Source organism: Mandrillus leucophaeus, unplaced genomic scaffold (genome assembly GCF_000951045.1).
Source record: "Mandrillus leucophaeus isolate KB7577 unplaced genomic scaffold, Mleu.le_1.0 Scaffold408, whole genome shotgun sequence".
Classification (NCBI taxonomy): domain Eukaryota; kingdom Metazoa; phylum Chordata; class Mammalia; order Primates; family Cercopithecidae; genus Mandrillus; species Mandrillus leucophaeus.
Window position 1 is genome coordinate 1683527 of NW_012104343.1, and position 19065 is coordinate 1702591.

Sequence of the window (19065 nt, forward strand, 5' to 3'; positions counted from 1 at the left end):
ATCCCTTATTTTTTTTTTTTAGTCATCCTTTTATGCTTTGGGGAAATAATAGTGATCAACATATGCCAGTGCCCTGTTCTCAGGAAGCTTGCCTGGAGAGGGTGGAACAAAACACAAACACTAAGCCTGTAAAGAAAGTGCTTTCAGAGCATGATAAAATGAGGATCATCATGGAGAGCGTGTCAGGGGTTGAGGACATGGCTCCTTCAATAAGGAGATGGGAGAAGACCTTTCTGAGGAGACAGCACCAGAACAGTGTCCAGAACCATGAGAATTCCCTGGTTATTTGAAAATCTCAGTGGGGAGAGGGAGCGTTCCAGGCAGGTGATTGAGCAGGGGTAGAGGCCCCAAGGTGAGAATTAATGTGGAGCTTCCAATACCTAGAGGAGGCTGGCGTGACTGCATATCCTGGATGGAGGGAAAGAGACAGAGGACAGCCTGTCCCCATTATCCCGAAGCCAAGTCCGGACTCAGGTTTTATCCTGTGAGTTTTCAGCTGCTTATGAGAAGAGCTGGCTTCTATTCTGGCAAGGTCTTGAGGCTGCTGCATTGGGAATAAGACTCTCAGGCAGCATGAGTAGAAGGAGAACCGTCCTCCCTTCTCTTTCTGCCCCTACTACTTAGCCACTCCAGGCTTCCCAGATGCTACTGCAATCTTTCTTGACTTCAACAGTCACACTGACGTCACACCACACCTCATGGTGCAGGGGTAACTGCACAAATCTCTTTTCACCCCACATGTTTTAGGACATAGAAAAATTATTTGTTCTCCAATGAAATATTTAACCCAAATATATGTTGTTTCAGGTTTTAAAAATCAATTTGATTGGCCACAGGAAACGTATTTTGGCATCTCTGGGAGACAGGCTGCACGACGATCCCCCACAGAAGCCCCCTCGGTCCATCACCCTCAGGGTAAGTGCCAAGCACATTCATTTGGTTCTCTGCCCTTAAGAATTACTTGTTTGAGACCAGCCTGGCCAACATGGTGAGATCCTGCCTCTACTAAAAACAGAAAAAATTAGCCAGGTGTGGTTGTGCCCGACTGTACTCCCAGCTACTCCGGAGGCTGAGGCATGAAAATCGCTTGAACCCGGAAGGCGGAGTGTTGCAGTGAGCAGAGATTGCACCACTGCACTCCAGCCTGGGCAACAGAGTAAGGAAATAAAAGAATTATTTTGTGCAGTTTTATAGGTTTTATAAACATGCACTTTATACAACTGAAGCAGTAGATCAGCAAGTGCAGGCTCTTTTCTTTGTAGCTTACCGTATCTGTGTAAAATCAATCTCCCTTTTGATTGTGTTTGACACAATCAAAACAACAAGATTTGTTTTTCTAGATTAGTTAAATATATATTTTTGAGATTTAGATATCCATCTATAATGGAATTCAGCCTGACAAATCACCACCTTTAAAGAACCACTCCCTCACCTCCCATCCCACACCCCATTACACCAGGAGAGCGGAAATGAGTTTTCTGTCAGACTCCTCAAACCCACAGAAAGAAAATCGATCAAGGACCACAGTTAAGTAAAGAGCAATTTAAAATTAACCTTAGGGTCTTCTGTTTTTTCAAGAAGTAAAATTTGTCCAACTTTACCCACTTCAAAAATTCAGAATAGAGAATCTAAAACCTTACTTAATCAATGGTATTTCTTTTCTTCAACTACACTTTAGAATTATGAGGTAGGAGCCCAGCGTAGTGGCTCATGCCTGTAATTCCAGCACTTTGGGAGGCCAAAGCAGGTAGATCACGAGGTCAGGAGATCGAGACCATCCTAGCTAACACAGTGAAACCCAACTCTACTAAAAATACAAAAAATTAACCGGGCATGGTGGCACGCACCTGTAATCCCAGCTACTCGGGAGGCTGAAGCAGGAGAATCGCTTGAACCCAGGAGGCAGAGGTTGCAGTGAGCCAAGATCATGCCATTGCACTCCAGCCTGGGCGATAGAGCGAAATTCCATCTCAAAAAAAAAAATAAATAAAGAATTATGAGGTAGGAAACTAGAGAGAACCTGTAGAAGGGAGAGAGAAATAAAGGGGAAGTGAAGGAAGGGAGGGAGGAAAGAGCAGAGAGAAAATGAGAGAGATGATTTCCAGGCAAAATGGCAGTGGCCAGAAGTGGCTGGCAGTCACCAGTGTTCATGCGTCCTATAAGAACTTTTCTAAAATTCGTCAAAAAGCTGAGATCTCCCTGAAAGCTGTGGGGTGCCCGCTCTGCTCTCTTTATTTTGTCCTGCACTTGCTTGTTTCTGATTTCCTTTCTGAAGGGATGAATACAAGCATGGCACCCAGACGTAACCGTCGTGATGAAATGCAGTGGCCTGCCTCTTATCAATACACTTCAGCAAACAACATAGCCACTGTCAGGATAACAGAGGGTGGGGCAGGAGAGGAGCTGTTAGGATTTGGAGTCTGATTCAGCTTTGGAGGAGAAGAAAATGCGCAAGGATTTCAGGGGATGCAAGAGAATTGGCTCCAGGAGGACGACCTTAGCCTCCTGAGAGAGACTGGAGTGGGATGGGTAGGGACTACATGAATACTGGTTGAATTAATTACTGGGGGCATTAGGGTACACTGAGATATTTGGAGGTTACTTGAGAGTTTTGAGAGTCATAAAAGTACAAATAGAAATTTCACCCATTAGAAAGAGGAGCGTCAAATAAATTAGAAAAAAAAAGTGATTTTTGTTTTGCCTTCATTTTGCTACATGGAAGGAGAGAAAGATATAAGCACCATCAGTGTAGTCATCCTGAAATAACTCTTTAGAGAAGTAATTTCCTGCTACTTACCCTGCTCTTTTTCCTTCCCCTTCTGAACCTCTCATTCTGGCTCTCTGGAAGAGATTTAGGGGAACAAAAAAAGATCAAAGACAGAGATTTCCGAGAAAAAGTGTAGGACCTAAATCTATCACAGAAGGTCCAGAATATCTGCAGGAGAAGGGATCTGAAGAAACACCATGATCCCAATCCTGTTTTACTTGCAAACAGTAGAGCTGAGCTGTCTATGCCCCCTATCTTCCTCCTGACCTGTTTCCCTCGGATAGAGTTGTCTTTGCCTTGGAAAAGCATCCTCTGTCGTAGCATGCACTGCTCTGCAGTCTGTGCGTGTGACATGCTGTGTTGCCATACTGTGTCCTCTTCCCAACCCTGTTGTCAGACCATTCTTTGATGAAGGATCAAGACCCATTGGGTCCCATTTTAGCTTTCTCATCATGGCATCTACCATGGTGAGGACGCTCTGCCCACGCGAGGGCCCAGTTCCTTTCCTGTAAACACAAACAGTAGTGTCAGAGGTGCCCAACATAGGTGTGCCTCCCTTCTGAGACCATCCATGGTGCTGCTTTAGGAAAACAGAACCTGACTCTTGATATTTCAGACCTTTGACCTGAAATACTTAGGGGAAAAACGTATTGACTAGATTGTGCCATTAATAAAATGGTGGAATGTCATTCATTCCTTGGCTGTTGCTTCAAAAGCGACTCCCCACCCCCACAGTTTGTCTTGTCAGTATTTCACAATTTTGAAACCAAAGGTTAGCCACGGAACATGGTATTTATTTCATGATGTATTTCCATTCAGGAACCCAGTGGTAATCACACTCCTCCTCAGTTGTCTCCATCACTTAGCCAAAGCACTTACACCACTGGTGGCTCCCTAGACGTTCCTCACATTATCATGCAGGGCGATGCAAGGAGGAGAAGAAATGAAAACTACTTTGATGATATTCCCCGATCAAAACTGGAGAGGCAGATGGCTCAGGTAAGGTGTTATAAGCCTTTGTGATATCTTTTTCAACCATATCAGGTAATGCCTTTTAATATTGAACAGTAGCTTCCTATGGATGCTTATTGCCCGTGCCTAAGTAGAATTTATACCATTTTATGCCCCGCCTTTCATTCCTTGCTCATCTGAACTAGACTGAGACAGAAATGTCTGGGAATGGAATGTGTACACATGTCCTTGTTAGGCATTCCTGCTGAAGAAATTATGTCTCATCTCATTGCACCCAGAAAGTCTTGCCCAGGGAATAATATTGTGTCGAAGTAAAATCATAATGAGAAATAGTAATAAAAGTTTAGAATACAAAATGTAAATTGGTTGGATAACGGGGCAGAAGTTTGGAGGGAAGGATTAACCCTGTGTGATGTGGTTAATTTCCTCCCAAAGCTATACATTCATACAGAAATGCTCTACTGGGACTAGTTGCATTGTCTCATATTGTCACCTTGAATAGTTGAAAATAGTGATGCTTTCTGGCACAAATAATTGAAAAGGGAGATCTGTCACATTCGGACCTTTCCACGTTTTTGGTATGGATGTTCATGTCTAGCCTGTCCTCGGATTGCTGCTTAGAAACTTGAGTCAGCCTTAACCGAACAGTGGCGCTATTCTTAATGCACATTCAGATGGGCGGGTAGCTCCGCATTGTGCCCTGAGATGCAAAAATATGGATTTGTTGTCAACTATCGGCAGAATCAACTCTTTTCATCCTCATTCTAGGTTCAGACTGATGTGCAGGAGTCTTCTCTCTGCCTCCCACACCTAAGATGGGAATCTTGAGGTGAAAATTTGACTGTAATTGCTTTGCCTTGGTTGTTAAATATTTTTCTCAACTGTTTAGTGAGATTTTATTTTTAAAGCCACTGGTAAACATTGTATGCTGCAGCTCACGAGAGACAAATGTGAAGAGAATGTTCTGGAAACCATGGCTATTCTGCCTGCAGTTGCCTTGGGGAGAGAAGGCCTGGGATACTGTGTCTTCTTTCAGCTCCTTTAATTTTGAAATGTTCTCTGGGTTATTTGTGCAGGAAATGGCAATGCTGGGATTATGGAGAATCTTTTATTGAAAGGGGATGGAAAATACAGGAGAAACAAGATAAGAATAATTTTCTCTTTCTCTGTTGCTAGGTATTGTCTTTTAATTTTTATTACTGTTTTCACTGATGCTCTTTTAAATAGGGCCTCTGAAAGCTTTTTTCCCCCCAAACTTTTCATTTATTTCCTGTTACTTATTATATTTTCGAATCACATATGTGGTTAAATTTCCTTAATGACAACATTTCAGAGATGTGGTTTGTTTTAACCTTGAGCCATGTAGTCTTTATGTATTAATATGAACTGGGTCTTTTCTGAGCCCATTTCTTCCCTGGGTAAGGGAGGATAGTTCTTGAATGAGCATTAGCTATTATTGACTGTGTCAACCTCAGTATAACAGAATTACCTCTCTCAGCTGCTCGCATAATTTATGAAATTTCTCCATATACTGCAGGAGTTTTTTTTAAGAGGACTTACCCTTCAACCTATGTATAAACACTCAGAGGTGACCTAGCAAGACTGCACCCTTACATGCTGCCTGAGGTTCGCAAGCAGGGGCAGTAGTATCAAATAGCACAAAGCTTTTAATGAGTCACTCCAATCAGAAATGCATCCCTTACGAGAATTGTCTTAGCCTTGGGAAAATGGTATGGGCTTTTATCTGGCCAGGTGAGAAAAGCCCAAAAGCAGAAAGCAGAGTGAGATAAGCAGGCCGATGGGACATGGTGAACGAGAGCACCTGTGCACGCATACATTCCCCTCACGTGGAGTACTAACGATGATCGAGTGACTGCTAGAGACACAGGCTCCATCAGCAACCGGGAGCTTATTAGAAGCTTTCTAAAAGCCTGCTGTTCAATACAGCACTTCTGCTGCAGAGAAAATAGGAGATGACACCACATGAATCTGATCAATAAGAAAAAGGGATTCTGGAACTGCAGCTCTTTGGGTGATGTTAATTGCAGTTTTGAGCATGATCACTAGTCTGGCAAGGCCAAAACCCATGGAGCAATGAATGCATACCTCTTAAAAAATAGTGCTTTAACCTGTCGAAATATGAAATACTCTGTCATTTTGTTGTTGACCAATTCAATTTATGTGACTTTTCCACCAGTCAACCACTCAACTGATGGTTTTTTTTATTATTATTCTATCTTATTTTTGGTCATTTGCTGTAATACTTTTTGAAATTTATTTACTTTTTTAAAAACCTGTCGTATCTCTCTAGACCATACTTTTTCCCCTAAAGCTTTGTATTTAGGCAATCAAGTTGGGTCTTCCTAAAGACTTGAATTAGCAATTAAAATTCTTGCAAGCAAGCAGCCAGTTATACCTCCTTCCAACCTGGAGCTCCATTCCTACAGTTCTTTCCCAAGGGGTTTCTCCCAAGAAGCTTACTGTAGCTTGGTTAATGCTTGCCTAACCAGTCCGTTTCCCACTAAAATGGAAAAGTCCACCTTCAGTCTTTCTTTCTTACCTACCAAAAGAAAGAAGAATGCAGTTGAGAGAAAATCACCAGGACACATTTATGTTCTTAGAAACCCCTCTACTTCAAGTTTAACTGAGCTACCACTAGAGTGATTTGGAATTCTAGCCCTAGGCCAGAAACCTTAAGTTCCTGGTGGCTGCAGTAATTCACAGGAGTTTTGCCTTCTTGAGGTCTGCTTACCAGATGTTTGGAAGTGCTTTGCTTAACTTGGAAAACCAATGCTTAACGTTAAATTGAGATAAATTTAATGTCCATTTTACCTGTCAAATTTGTTGGCAGATATTTAAAATAAAACGCTAGAATGGTGTTTAATTGATTGTTTTCAATTTGAAACAATATTTAAAATACCTGTGTTGGAATACAGAGGTTTTGCAAATATTGTGAGTATTGTTTGCTATTATTCTGATATAAGCAATACTCTGGCATCAAATTATTTTAAATGAATATGCAAGAAACAAAACTGAGTTCAGCATGAACTGAATGTAATGATAGAAATACATCTGAATGATGGGTTTCCTATCATGTTGAAGACATAGCTTCTCCAGCCTGTAATTCTAAACTAGACTCATTAGCCCAAAAGTTCTGAAACACTCCTCCATTTCCATACCCCTAATAAATAAATGTTGCATTCACATTTGTATAATTATACCGTAATGTGCATAGTGATTTTAAATTCTCAAAGTACTTTGACATCTGTTATCTCATTTTAGCACAAACAAGGTGTCCAACACACTATTCATGTGCATACAGCACCTAGCAGATCAGCTTTTAATTCTGAGTTATGTGGAAATCAGATAGTAAATGGAAAATATATCCAAAGGAGGAAAATATTTTCAGTATTTAAGACCTAACTGCAATCTTCAGAAGTGTTCTTGAATGATATTTAGAAGTCTAAGTACGCTTAAAATGAACAATAAGAGAGTGATGGAATGAATAAGGTTAAGTCCACATTCTCCAAACTCAGGCAAAAAAAAAAAAAAAAAAACAGTTTCCAAATGCTGCAAGTTAAGCCATTTATAGAAGGCTTCCATTTACAGAAATACATATGAGAAAATGAAATAGTACTTGTATTTTCACACAACAAAGGCTTCTCAACAGCAAAAGAAATGCATATATTTGCATAAACTTTAACTTAAATATTAGTGAGAATAGTGTATAATTTAAAGTCTTTATGTTCTGAATGCTCTTGTCTAAGATTACAAAAAAACAGTATTACCTGGGGCACTAAAAACTTTTTCTAAATTATTAGAAAATTAATTCAGTTGCAAGCTTAGTATTTCTCAATCTAAATAGTATTAATAAATACAACTAGATCAATTACTTCTCATTTGAAAGCATCTTGTATATTACATTTTCATTCTTCCAATGTTTGTTGTTTTGATACTATTAAAGGAAAGGAAGTAGAAGCTGAGCCATACAGAAGCACTGCTGTGACCAGGTTCATGCCTGGGATTGCACATGCAGTATCTTATTTAATCCTCACAAGAGCCTATGTGTACATGTGCCAAGCAGGGTGAGTGCTTGGCCTCACAGCTGGTAAATGGCAGAGCTGGGACTCAAGCCCTGGCCTGCCTAACCCTATCCTTGTTCCTCTGTAGTCCCTGATGCCCTGTGCCTGCCTCTGTATTCAAATGATATAAAATATTTTTAAAACAGTTCAGCAAATTCTTATTTCCCATGTGCTGTAATAGATTCCATTTGTGTAGGCACAGCAAGCAGAAGATAAAATCACAGTAGTTTAATGGAAACTGATTGAATCAGCTCATGGTTAACACCATGAAATCTTTAAATGCAAAACTACCCTGGTTATTTGTTGATCCTTCAGCAGAGACCCTGCACAGTGTGTCAGAACGCTGCCTGTCTCCCATGTTTGTGAAAAGCTTTGTAGGTAGGTGTGGGGTTAACTCTGTCTACAAACAAGTTCTTGCTTGTGGTGTTTCTCCAAATAGTCGATGCTGTTTCCTTCGTGGCTTCTTCAGTTGGAATTCTGATTTGGTTTCTTTCTGGCTGTGTGACCTGGATCAAGTTGTGTGGTGACTCTGAATTTCAATTTTTTTGTCTTTAAAATGTGGATGATGTCTGCTTCTCAGGCTGTATGTATCAGATAATTTATATCAAAGCATATTCTAAACTGTAAAGCACTATATAGACAGATATGACTATCAGTTCAGACACATCATCTGTCTGTCCCTAATTCAAAGGTCTCTACTCATTGTAGGCCAATTGATGACAAAGAGTTGAAGGGCAAGTGCTCCGGTGGTTGTAGCATTCTATAAAGACCATCTTTTGTTTCAGTGTTACCCATATTTAGCATGTAGATTGAGAATGGAATTTGCATTTTTCTTTTATTATTTTAATTGTGTAAACACATCATCTGCCTAGGAGCATATATCACGATGCAGAGGGATCCGGGTAGAATGATCTCAAAGCCAGGGAAAGCAGAGGATGGATGCCATCTTTCTCTACCAATTCAGATTACAAAATTGTAACAAAAAATATCATATGGTAATAACACGTTATTATTGTAACACTGTTAGATAAAATATCAAGTCAGAGGGCTTTTTTTTTCTTTAAATGAAATTTGGAACTTTATTGAAATATATTGTGCACAGCACTGTTAGCTTTAAAAGCATGGATATCCCAGAAAGCCATGAGGCAAACACTTTGCCATGTCTGGAAAAGAAGCAGGACAGTAACTTCTCCTTTATGTACTTTTCCTGAGAGAATAGGCCTGTTGTTCCTAGAAATTCTACCGACTGCTCTGGCTTTATTGGAATTTATGGAATCAGTTTTCAGAAAATAGCACAACTATGTTGAAAGGAACAGCATTTTAGAAAGTGGCTTTTTTGGCTGGGCACGGTGGCTCATGCCTGTAATCCCAGCACTTTGGGAGGCCAAGGCGGGCGGATCACTTGAGGCCAGGAGTTTGGAACCAGCCTGGCCAACATGGCGAAACCCCATCTCTACTAAAAATTCAAAAGTTAGCTGGAAGCTCTGCATAGTTAAGTCATTAATACAGCTGTACTCCTAAGAGTACTTTAGAAATGATGTTCACTTTCAGTCACGGTATAGAGAAGACAGACAGACCGTAGGCATTATTCTTGGGCTAGTCACAGTGCCACAAACTCAAAAAGCAATTAAAAAAAAAAAAAGTTAGCCGGGCATGATGATGGATGCCTGTAGTCCCAGCTGAGACAGGAGAGCTGAGACAGGAGAATCGCTTGAACTCTGGAGGCAGAGGTTGCAGTGAGCTGAGATGGTGCCACTGCACTCCAGCCTGGGTGACAGAGGGAGACTCTGTCTCAAAGAAAAGAAAAGAAAGTGGTTTTTTTTCCCCAAACTAAACAAGTTTTCTTATTACTGCGTCACATCAGATTTTGTGTTTAATGTCCATAAGTTAATGCCTAGTATTTAATTTAGATTTTCATCACATAGCCACTACTCAGAAAGGCTCAGCTTGTCCACGATTTCAACATTTCCTTCCGTGAAGGTCTAAAGAGCAGCTCTTAATACTTAAGCACAGACAGATCATACATTACCAAAAAAGAAGGTCAAAAATGCACTCAGTAAGCTCTTCCATCAGGAGCTTCCAACTTGGCAGCTCGTCAGGTTGACAAGCTGACACCCCAGCTTCAGAGATCATCTGGAATGTTGATGATACCTGTGCCCCGTTTCAAGTCAAGAACTCTAGACCACTAGCCAGCTATGACCAACACAAAAGTGGAAAACAGTGCTTCCATACTTGGAATTTAAACCTGATGTATTGTATACCTTTTTTTTTAATATGGTCAGTTAATTTTCTTTTAGCAAATACACCCTGCTCTATCTGACACAACTTTGGGATTAGAAATTCCAGTATGATGAGTGTCTTTTAGGCCACACTAATGTCAGTATGATTGGTGTCTTGTGTATACTGTACTTCAGTGTTAAAAAAAAAAATAATTGGAAGAAGTGGGAGAATCACTCGGATTCTTTTTCTGGCTTTGATACTCATCTTACAGGTCTAGATTATTTTCTTCCCCGTCAAGTTCATAAAGAAGGCAAATTAGCCAGAGTTGATTCTCATAGACCCCCGTCAGCCCTAAATACCTCCAGTCATTTTGCTAGAGAAGCTCCAATGTCTCCACCTTGTCTCCATGTGCTGGTGCTTAACCAAGGGTACTGTTTCCAATTAAAACCAGACCATGGATTTTTAAAAAAAGAAAAAGAAGATATCGATAGAAAATATTCTATTTTCAAAAAAACTAAACAAAAAGTCTGACAGTATATAAAAACCCTATGTCAGTGGAATTGACCTTGTGATATTTAGTAGTGCCTTAGGCTTGTCAACATTGAGCAACTTGTTCACAAAGAGGCCCAGCAGGTTATTTTTCCACTTGTTAAATTTTCAGAATGTTTCTTATTACATGCAGTCCAGTTCTTGGGTCCACAGGTCAGTTTTTGCTGTTATAATCTGCCCTTGCTAAATTTTCAAGGGTAGGAGAATTCTCTGATTCTTATTCTCCTTCTCCTTCTTCCCTTTCTTTTTCCAGTGGTAAAAAAAGTAAAAGAAGGTTTTTTAACATCTAGTGGAAATAGGGCTGTTTGTGCGGCCGTGTCTCAGTTAATTCTGTATGTATAGGCCTAAAGTAATTTATCAGCAAGGACTTCTCCAGATGCATGTAAGTAACAAAAAATGCAACTCAGGATGGCTTAAGCAGAAAAGGGCAGGAGTCCTGGATCCAGGTGCTGTTTTGCTGCATTGCTCTCTGGCTCTCCATCTCTTGGCTCTGCTGTTCTCTGTGTTGGCTCTTTTCCCAAACAGCCTTCCTCTACATGTGGAGAGTTTCAAGCCAAATTGCTCTTTAACTTGAAGTTACAAGAAAGAGAACCTATCTTTCCAACAGTGTCCAAAAAAAAAAAAAAAAGAGTCCCAGGCCAGGCATGGTGGCTCATGCCTGTAATCTTAGCAATTTGGGAGGCTGAGGCCGGTGGATCACTTGAGGCCAGAAGTTCAAGACCAGGCTGGGCAACATGGCAAAACCCCATATCTACTAAAACTACAAAGATTAGCTGGGCATGGTGATGGGTGCGTGTAATCCCAGCTACTTGGGAGGCTGAGGCATGAGAACTGCTTGAACCCAGGAGGCAGACTTCACAGTGAGCAAGATCACACCACTGCACTCCAGCCTGAGAAACAGCGAGACTCTGTCTCAAAAAAGAAAAAGTCTCAGTATTGTGTTCCGTCAGTTCAAGTGAGCCTCGTTTGGATCAAGTGTCCTTCCCTGAGCTAATTACAAAGGGGTGTGTGTGTGTGTGTGTGTGTGTGTGTGTGTGTGTGAGAGAGAGAGAGAGAGAGAGAGAGAGAGAGAGAGAGACAGATTGATTAGCAAGACAGAGGTCCCACACCAGGGGTGGTTTTAGCTCCATCTGAACCATGTGGACTGAGGAGTAAGGAGGCACCTCCTCCCATGAACAGCCAGGCCGCTGCTACTAGAAGAGGGGCTGGTTTCTAAGCCAGCAGAAATAGCAATAATGGGCAGCTGAATAAATCCACTCTGACTTTGGAATTCTGAGACTGTCTGATGGAAAATTGCTATATCAGATGAGTATTGATTTCATTTGTTCGTACTTAATTTGATGAGCTTTGTTAGAATGCCAGATTTGAAGAACTGAGACCAGAGTGAAAAATCCCATCTCTGATATCTGTTACCTCTGTAACCTTGGACAAGCTTCTTAGCTACACAGAGCCTTAGTTTTCTCTTCCTAGACTGAGGTTAATGCCCACCTCACACCACTGTTATGAGGCACAAATAAAATGGTATTTTTTCGAAGTATTTTACAAACTCTGAAACTATACGTTTGGGTTGTTTTAGAAATTATTGTTGTTATTTTAAGATAACTTCTTTTTCTTCTACATTATGCTTTCTCAACTGCATCTGGGAGTAAATGCATTTTAAAGTAAATCTCATATTTAGCTACATCTTACAAAACTGTTTCTGTTTTCCAACTTGTAAGCCCAAACTAATACCTCTTCACTGACTTGGAAATCATGGTTTTTATGAATGCAAACACTGTCCAAGAAGCTCCTATTCATGTTATAACCTAGTTAACACGGGTGCTCTTTGGAAAAAGAATTATGGATGATATCCATACTTAAATACTTTTAAAAATTAAAGGATGTTTATGAGTTACTGTATTTCAAAATATTTCATTATATTTCATTTTTAAATGTTTGCTGCTTTTTTGGTAAAGTGTATGTTGGCTATGTGGGGGCAATGCCTGACTCTTCCGCAGTCATTTTTTAATTCCTCTAAAATAAACACTCTGTAAATTCTGTTGACCAAATTACTTTACGTAAGGCTATAGGCATCATAAAACCACAGGGCTCTACAACATATCAGATTGGACACAAATTGGGATGGTCTCCAGTTTTTTAGGGAAATATACTGCCTGGAACAATAGATTATCATCTGTCTAGCTTAGACCTGGTGGTTCATCGTCATCATCATCAGAGCCAGCACTGATTAGTACAACTTTATAAGGAGGAAATTGAGGCATGGAGCATTTATGTGGCTTGCCCACGGCCACAAAAATTGCAAAGTATAGAACCAGGATTCCAATGCAAACAGCCTAGCTTCACAGCCATCATGTGAACCACAGTGTTGATGAACACCCTATATTATCTCTGCAAACTGGGAACTAGCAGACATGAGACATTCTAGAAAGTCCAAAGCCCCAAAGGCTCCAATGCAGTATTTTGAGTTCCTTGAAAAATCCTATTAAGAATATCTAATACCTTATGTAAATGCAACTTCAGTAGAGAATTAAACCTCTAAAGTAGCATGGATAAACATTGTATTTGAAGAAAATCCTTTGCTCCTGACATGCAATTTTTCATTCTTTACAAATCAGAGATAGTAAACAATTGCTTCATGTAAACCATTGTGAAATGACGTGACCTCCTTGCTGTACGTGCCTCTATTTTAATGAGGTTTGAATGCAGGATCACAAAATATGTGATAACTTGCTTTTCTCTATATGCATTAATAGCTAGAAGATTCTTCTGTGCAGTCAGAAGAAAGCAGAACTGAGAATACAGGTAACCAACTGTACTGTTAAAGAAAAGCAGAGACTTTTAGGATGAAAAGGGGCCAGAAAATATATGTAGTCTCTTAATTGATGCAGGCACCCGTTCGAATACATCCTTACAGACAGCCACAAGTTTCTGCCTAAACTTGTCACTGGAAAGCTGGCCTGCTCTTTGTGAGGCAGCCCCATGATTGGAAAAGGTCTAGTTGATATAACTTTTGCCTTATATTGAATTGAATTGAAATAAGCCTCCCTATAACTCCTACATAGTTCATGATATCTTCTGAAATAACTAAGAATGCATCTGCTCCCTTTTGCTGGGAAGAGTTTTTTAAGACTGAAGACAATTTGATATCTTCCCCTCACTATGTTAAATGTCTCCAGCTCTTTGCCAATCCCATGTGATAAGGGGGATGTGGGCCGTATAGCATCCTGGTTCCCCGGCTCTGGGCAGATCAACATTGACATATCATTCATTCTTACTGAGCTTTTCTTCATGAAAATTTCCCAACCTTTATCAATAGCCATGAACTATGCCTCCTTTCTCAGCAGCGCTGGATTTACATTATCCTTTTCCAGATAAAGCGGTTTTATCAAGTTACTCATTCAATAATCCTAGTCTATCAAGACCTTTCTAAGACTTAGTTGCTACTCAGTATATCAGTGATCCTTTTCAACTATGTAATGTGCTCATTTTAAGAAGTTTACCTCAAAACAACAAACCTTTGAAGTCATCCATCAATGTATTGAGTGAAGTGTTGAATAAAGTAGAACTGAAAAAAAAAAACTGTGTAGCTTTCTACTAGAGACCTCTTAGCTTGGCATCGTTCAAGAGGATTGTTCAACTGCACTTTGTTTTTTCATATTTTTCACAAGGATAAAATGAAGAAATGCTGGGGTCTCAATAAACATCATTGAGTAAATGACTCTTCCCAATACATCTTTTCTATCAGAAGCAGGAAACAAACATTTGGCCTCCAGTTAATAAATGAATTTAAGTAAAGGAAATGACAACCTCTGTTTGCAAGAAAGGGATGTAATGTATATTGTAAAGAGATGTTACAAAGAACAACATTACTTTGCAAAATCTAGTTTTTTTTCAGTCATTCATGTTATGATAAAAAGTTGATCACTGCTTTTCTGAATTAGTTATTAATGTTCTGCTTTTTAGTGGTCCTGAAAAATATTTGATAGCATCCAGACTTTGAGGGATAACAAGTAAAACAGCCCATATTGCTATAAACAGCATGATCCCAATTGACTTAAATTCCTTGCAACATCCCTGGAACCTGGGGAGCTGCACAATGAAAGCTGGATTGTACAGGCAGTGCTCATTTTTTTTCCCTGCTCTATTTTTTTCTTGTAAGGAGATTTCATAGACAATTGTGTAATGCCATTTAGGGCTACAACTGTCATATTAGGGAATGCAGGTTATATACTATCTCTACAAATGAATAACAGGAATATCATAAGCCTATAGTTCTCTCCTACTCTCCTACTTTAGTAGCTAAGGACTTCTTTTATGCGATATCAGTCCCAGAATTGGAGTTAAGGGAGGGAGGGAGGAAGGAGGAAAGGAGGAAGGGGAGGGAGAGAGGAAGGAAGGAAGGAGGGAGCGAGGGAGACTGGAGAGGAATGGGAAAGGGAAGGGAGGGAAAGTTAAACTTGGGAAGACAGTGTTAGAATTTATATCATGCCAGTGGACTTAGATGGAACCAAATGTGTTGTTTACTTCCTCCCACTCTTGGTAGGTTGATTAATGCTGACTCCAGCAATCATGGGTCACCCATGCAGATGTTGTTAGAGAAACAACTGTTGGCCTGGCTTTTCCTTCCCAGGAGGTGATAACTGATCTGTCCAAAAATCTTCCCCATAGGCACAGGGGAAGGTCACGATCGTGAGGTTTTGGAAGGACTGCCCTTCAGAAAGATGGAGAAATGGCAGGAAGCAGCATTTTCTTGACTCCAGCATTTCCTGCAAATGAAATAGTTCAGCTGAGACCCTTTATAAAAAGACCCAATGGGGTGCACGCATAAAACTTTCACACTTTAGAACTAGAAATAAATAGACACAGACAGGGAACTTGAGAAGCTGACAGTGTGGTTGCAGAGAAGAATCTAAATCACTTGCAGTTGTTACAGGACCGAGTATGTATCTCAGAACTCACTCAAGAAGTGAGAAGGAGGAGTGTTCCTCTGTCTCCAATGGTGGGAAGGAAGAGGTAATCAGATGCTGGCCTACGGCCTCTGGGTAACTCATGAGAAACAAAAGGCTCTAATTTTCTGATTTTCTAGGCAGGGTTCAGTTAATGTCCATGGACGAAGCAACTGTGGGGCTGTTACTGCTGAAAGAAAATATGCATATGAGGTGTTTGGTGCCTTACCCCTTGACTGCACTGAATTTGTTTGACTGCATCCTTTGACAGGTCTCATTTCATGCCAGACTCTGCTCAAGGAGCCACTGAGTTTGCTGGCTATTGGCCAAGGCTTCCTTTGTTGGGACGCCCTTTTTTCTTCTGCCTTTGAAGCTGTTTTGTTTGCTCTTCAAGTTTGTTTTCATTTTCTTTTAGAAGCACTATCATCCAGAAGAAGGAATGCACTTCATTATTCCTTTAGCTTTCACTCTGAAATTTTCATATTTCTTGTTGGTTTCTTTCTGGTCAATTTCTGAATACCCTGAAGTGTTGAAAGTATTATGACAAACATAAGGGAGAAACAGAGAAAAAGTCTTTTTTTCTTTTTTTTCAGGGCTAGAACACGGCAGAAAATTTCATCTCTGGTGGAATCTGACTGGAGGGCTCTATTCATAAAAGTTTCTTTATTAGACTAGCTATATAATATCAGCAGACTCCCAGAAGGTTTCCAGGGCTTAATAGGGGTTATCGAGTTGATGGAGCTGTCATCTACTTGCTCTGTTCTGAGACCTACCATCAGCTGTCAGTCCCAATTTACTACTGGTTCTGTTCGTGGAAAAAGCAATTTTCATTCCACAAACGTTGATTAAAAGCAAGACTGATCCATACTCACTTTGTGACCCAGGCCTTGCACACAGTAGATGACCAGTAACTACTTTTGCATGAATATCAGGGTGACGGAGAGAGGTTCTTATGCTCCAAACATTTTTTACATTTTAAATTTCTGCTTGAGGCCAAGTGTGGTGGCTCACACCTGTAAACCCAGTATTTTGGGAGGCCGAGGCGAGAGAATCCCATGAGGCCAGGAGTCTGAGACCTGGCCAACATGGTGAAACCCCATCTCTACTGAAAATACAAAAATTAGCCAGATGTGGTGGTGCACACCTGTAATCCCAGCTACTTGGGAGGCTGAGGCACAAGAATCATTTGAACCTAGCAGGTGGAGGTTGCAGTGAGCCAAGATCATGCCATTGCACTCCATGGGTGACAGTGAGACCCTGTCTCAAAAACAAACAAATAAATAAATAAATAATTTCTGCTTGAAAGAATAATTCTTTTACAGAGTGAAAAGCACAGACTTAATTTGGATGTAATATGCTAGGGTGCCTGGGGAAGGCTTCTCTGAAAAAGTGACATTAGAATAGAACTTGAAGGAAGTGAGGGAGCTAGCTAGGCCTATAGTAGCCGGAGGGAGAACATGTCAGGCAGAAAGAGAAGCAAATGCAGAGGCTATGAGGCAAGAATGTGCTTTGCTGTCAAGAACCCAGAGAGCAAGAGGAAGATGGGTAGGAAAGGAGGGTAGGGAGGTAGAACAGTGTGGGTACCAGAGAATGGAGAACCTTGCAGGTCATTGTTAGGACTTTGAATTATCTTCTGTGTTGAATAGAGCTGAGTGGAATGACCTGGCTTTCATTTTAGATGGGTCATTTTGGCTCTCGTACTGAGAAGAGATACTTAGGGGGCAAGGGTGACAGCAGTGAGACCGGTAAAAAGCCAATGAAATCAATCAAATGAGAAAAGGGAGTAGCTTGGAGCAAGTAGTGACAGGATGGTGAGAAGATTTTAGAAGTAGATTCAATAGGCTTTGCTGCTGGATTGAATGTGAGATATAAGAGAAAGTAGAGCTCCAGCATTATGAACCTGAGGAACTGGAAAAAAAGAGCTGCAATTTGCCGAAATAAGGAAGCTTACAAGGAGGTGAGGTCATCAGGAGCTTGGTCTCTGGCATTTAATTTAAGGTTGAGCTGACTTAATAAATGCGAAAGGAGAAACATCAAGCAGGCAGCTGGGTGTCTGAGTCTTGAATTTAGGGAAGAAGTCTGGGCTGGAGATACAAATGTGGGAGTCACAGCTGGAAGAGACCACCTAGTATAGCCAAGAAGGAAGGGAAGATTGAGGACTAACACTCCAGGGATGTTCAGATAACAGGAAGCAGCCAAAGAGGCTGAGGAATGGAGGAGTGATCAAGGGTGTCCCATAGGTCAAGGAAAATAGAAAATTGTTTCAGTAGAGTGGGCTCAGATGAGGACAGGAAAAGAGAAAGTGGAGACCATCTAGACCCTTCTCAGGGAGTTTTGCTTAAAGATTAGAGTAATTGAGCAGGAAACTGAGGGTGATATTGGGGCAAGGGAAGAAGTTTGTTTGCTTTTGATGGAAGATGTTATAGCAATTTTTGAAAATGCTCCAGGAAAGAGGACAAACCATAATGAAAGAGAGATAATTTATTGTAAATTACTGGATTGCTAGCAATTGAGCAGAAAGGAAGTCCACCTTTAGGAGGAAAACTTTGGACATTGGTTATATTCTTTTTATTTTGTGATTAGATTTGAATGCAATTGTGTTGTATTTTCTGAGCTGAAGTCATGGTAACCCAAGGTACAAGATGGTAACGAAAGCGAGACATGCATTGCATTTTAAGAAAAAATTTCCAGAGCTAAGAGAGAATTCTGAACTGAAGATAAAATTATATACCTTCAAATGTGTGTTGACTTCACCATCAAAGAAGTAAACATTAAATTATTAGGAATATCTCAGTTGTAAGTCTATCCTTATTTACCCTTATTTGTTTGGGTTTCATAGTAATTCAGGTTCAGAAAAACTAAATGAGCCTTTGCAATATATGTGACAGGGATTGAGAGAAAATAGGCAAATGAAATTGCAAAGGGGCGATTAACATTATTTCATGGAACTGTTTCCAGGCTCTACAAGCAGCCTTTTGACACCTAGGTGCGCTAATGACAAATGTTCCTTCTCTCTTCAGCAAGTTGGCAGCCCTTTTCTGCCTTTATCAGGAAATATGAGGACTCTTCCAACAGGAAGTCTGCAGTTTCTGGTACAATTAACCGGAAGTGTGTTGGCAATGACATAGTTTATGAAAGGCACAAGCGGCACCAATAGAGTAGACCAGTTAAAAATGATAATGAGTAACGGTAGTGACTAACGTTTGCATAATGCTTTGCCATTTACCAAGGCCTTTTGAATGTGTTATATGATTCCATTCATTCGGTAAATATGTGTTCCGTCTGTGTTCCAAGCCCTAAACATTTAGCTGTGAAAAAGTTTCCTGTCTCTTGAAGCTAAACATGAGCTGCACAATAACTTGGTGAAATAAGTAGGTCACATACTATTCTTCTTCTTCTTCACAGATTAAGACATTGTAAAACTTAATTACGGCCAGGTGCGGTGGCTCATGCCTGCAATCCCAGCACTTTGGGAGGCCAAGGCAGGCAAATCACCTGAGGTCAGGAGTTCAAGACCAGCCTGTCCAAC

At 40.5% G+C, this 19065-nt stretch overlaps 1 protein-coding gene across 9 annotated transcripts in view; it reads left to right on the forward strand.

Annotated features, from left to right (window-relative positions):
• Nucleotides 1-19065, forward strand: part of ANKS1B (ankyrin repeat and sterile alpha motif domain containing 1B) — a 1315261-nt gene that overhangs the window by 1209675 nt on the left and 86521 nt on the right. For 4 of the 9 annotated variants that reach the window (XM_011992230.1, XM_011992227.1, XM_011992229.1 and 1 more), the window contains 2 exons: nt 808-915; nt 3587-3766. The exons of 1 other annotated variant lie outside the window; for it this stretch is intronic. In XM_011992230.1, the coding sequence (XP_011847620.1) occupies nt 808-915; nt 3587-3766 (288 nt within the window). The remainder of the gene's footprint in view (nt 1-807; nt 916-3586; nt 3767-19065) is intronic. 4 more of the 9 variants (XM_011992235.1, XM_011992234.1, XM_011992232.1 and 1 more) reach the window with 1 other exon arrangement.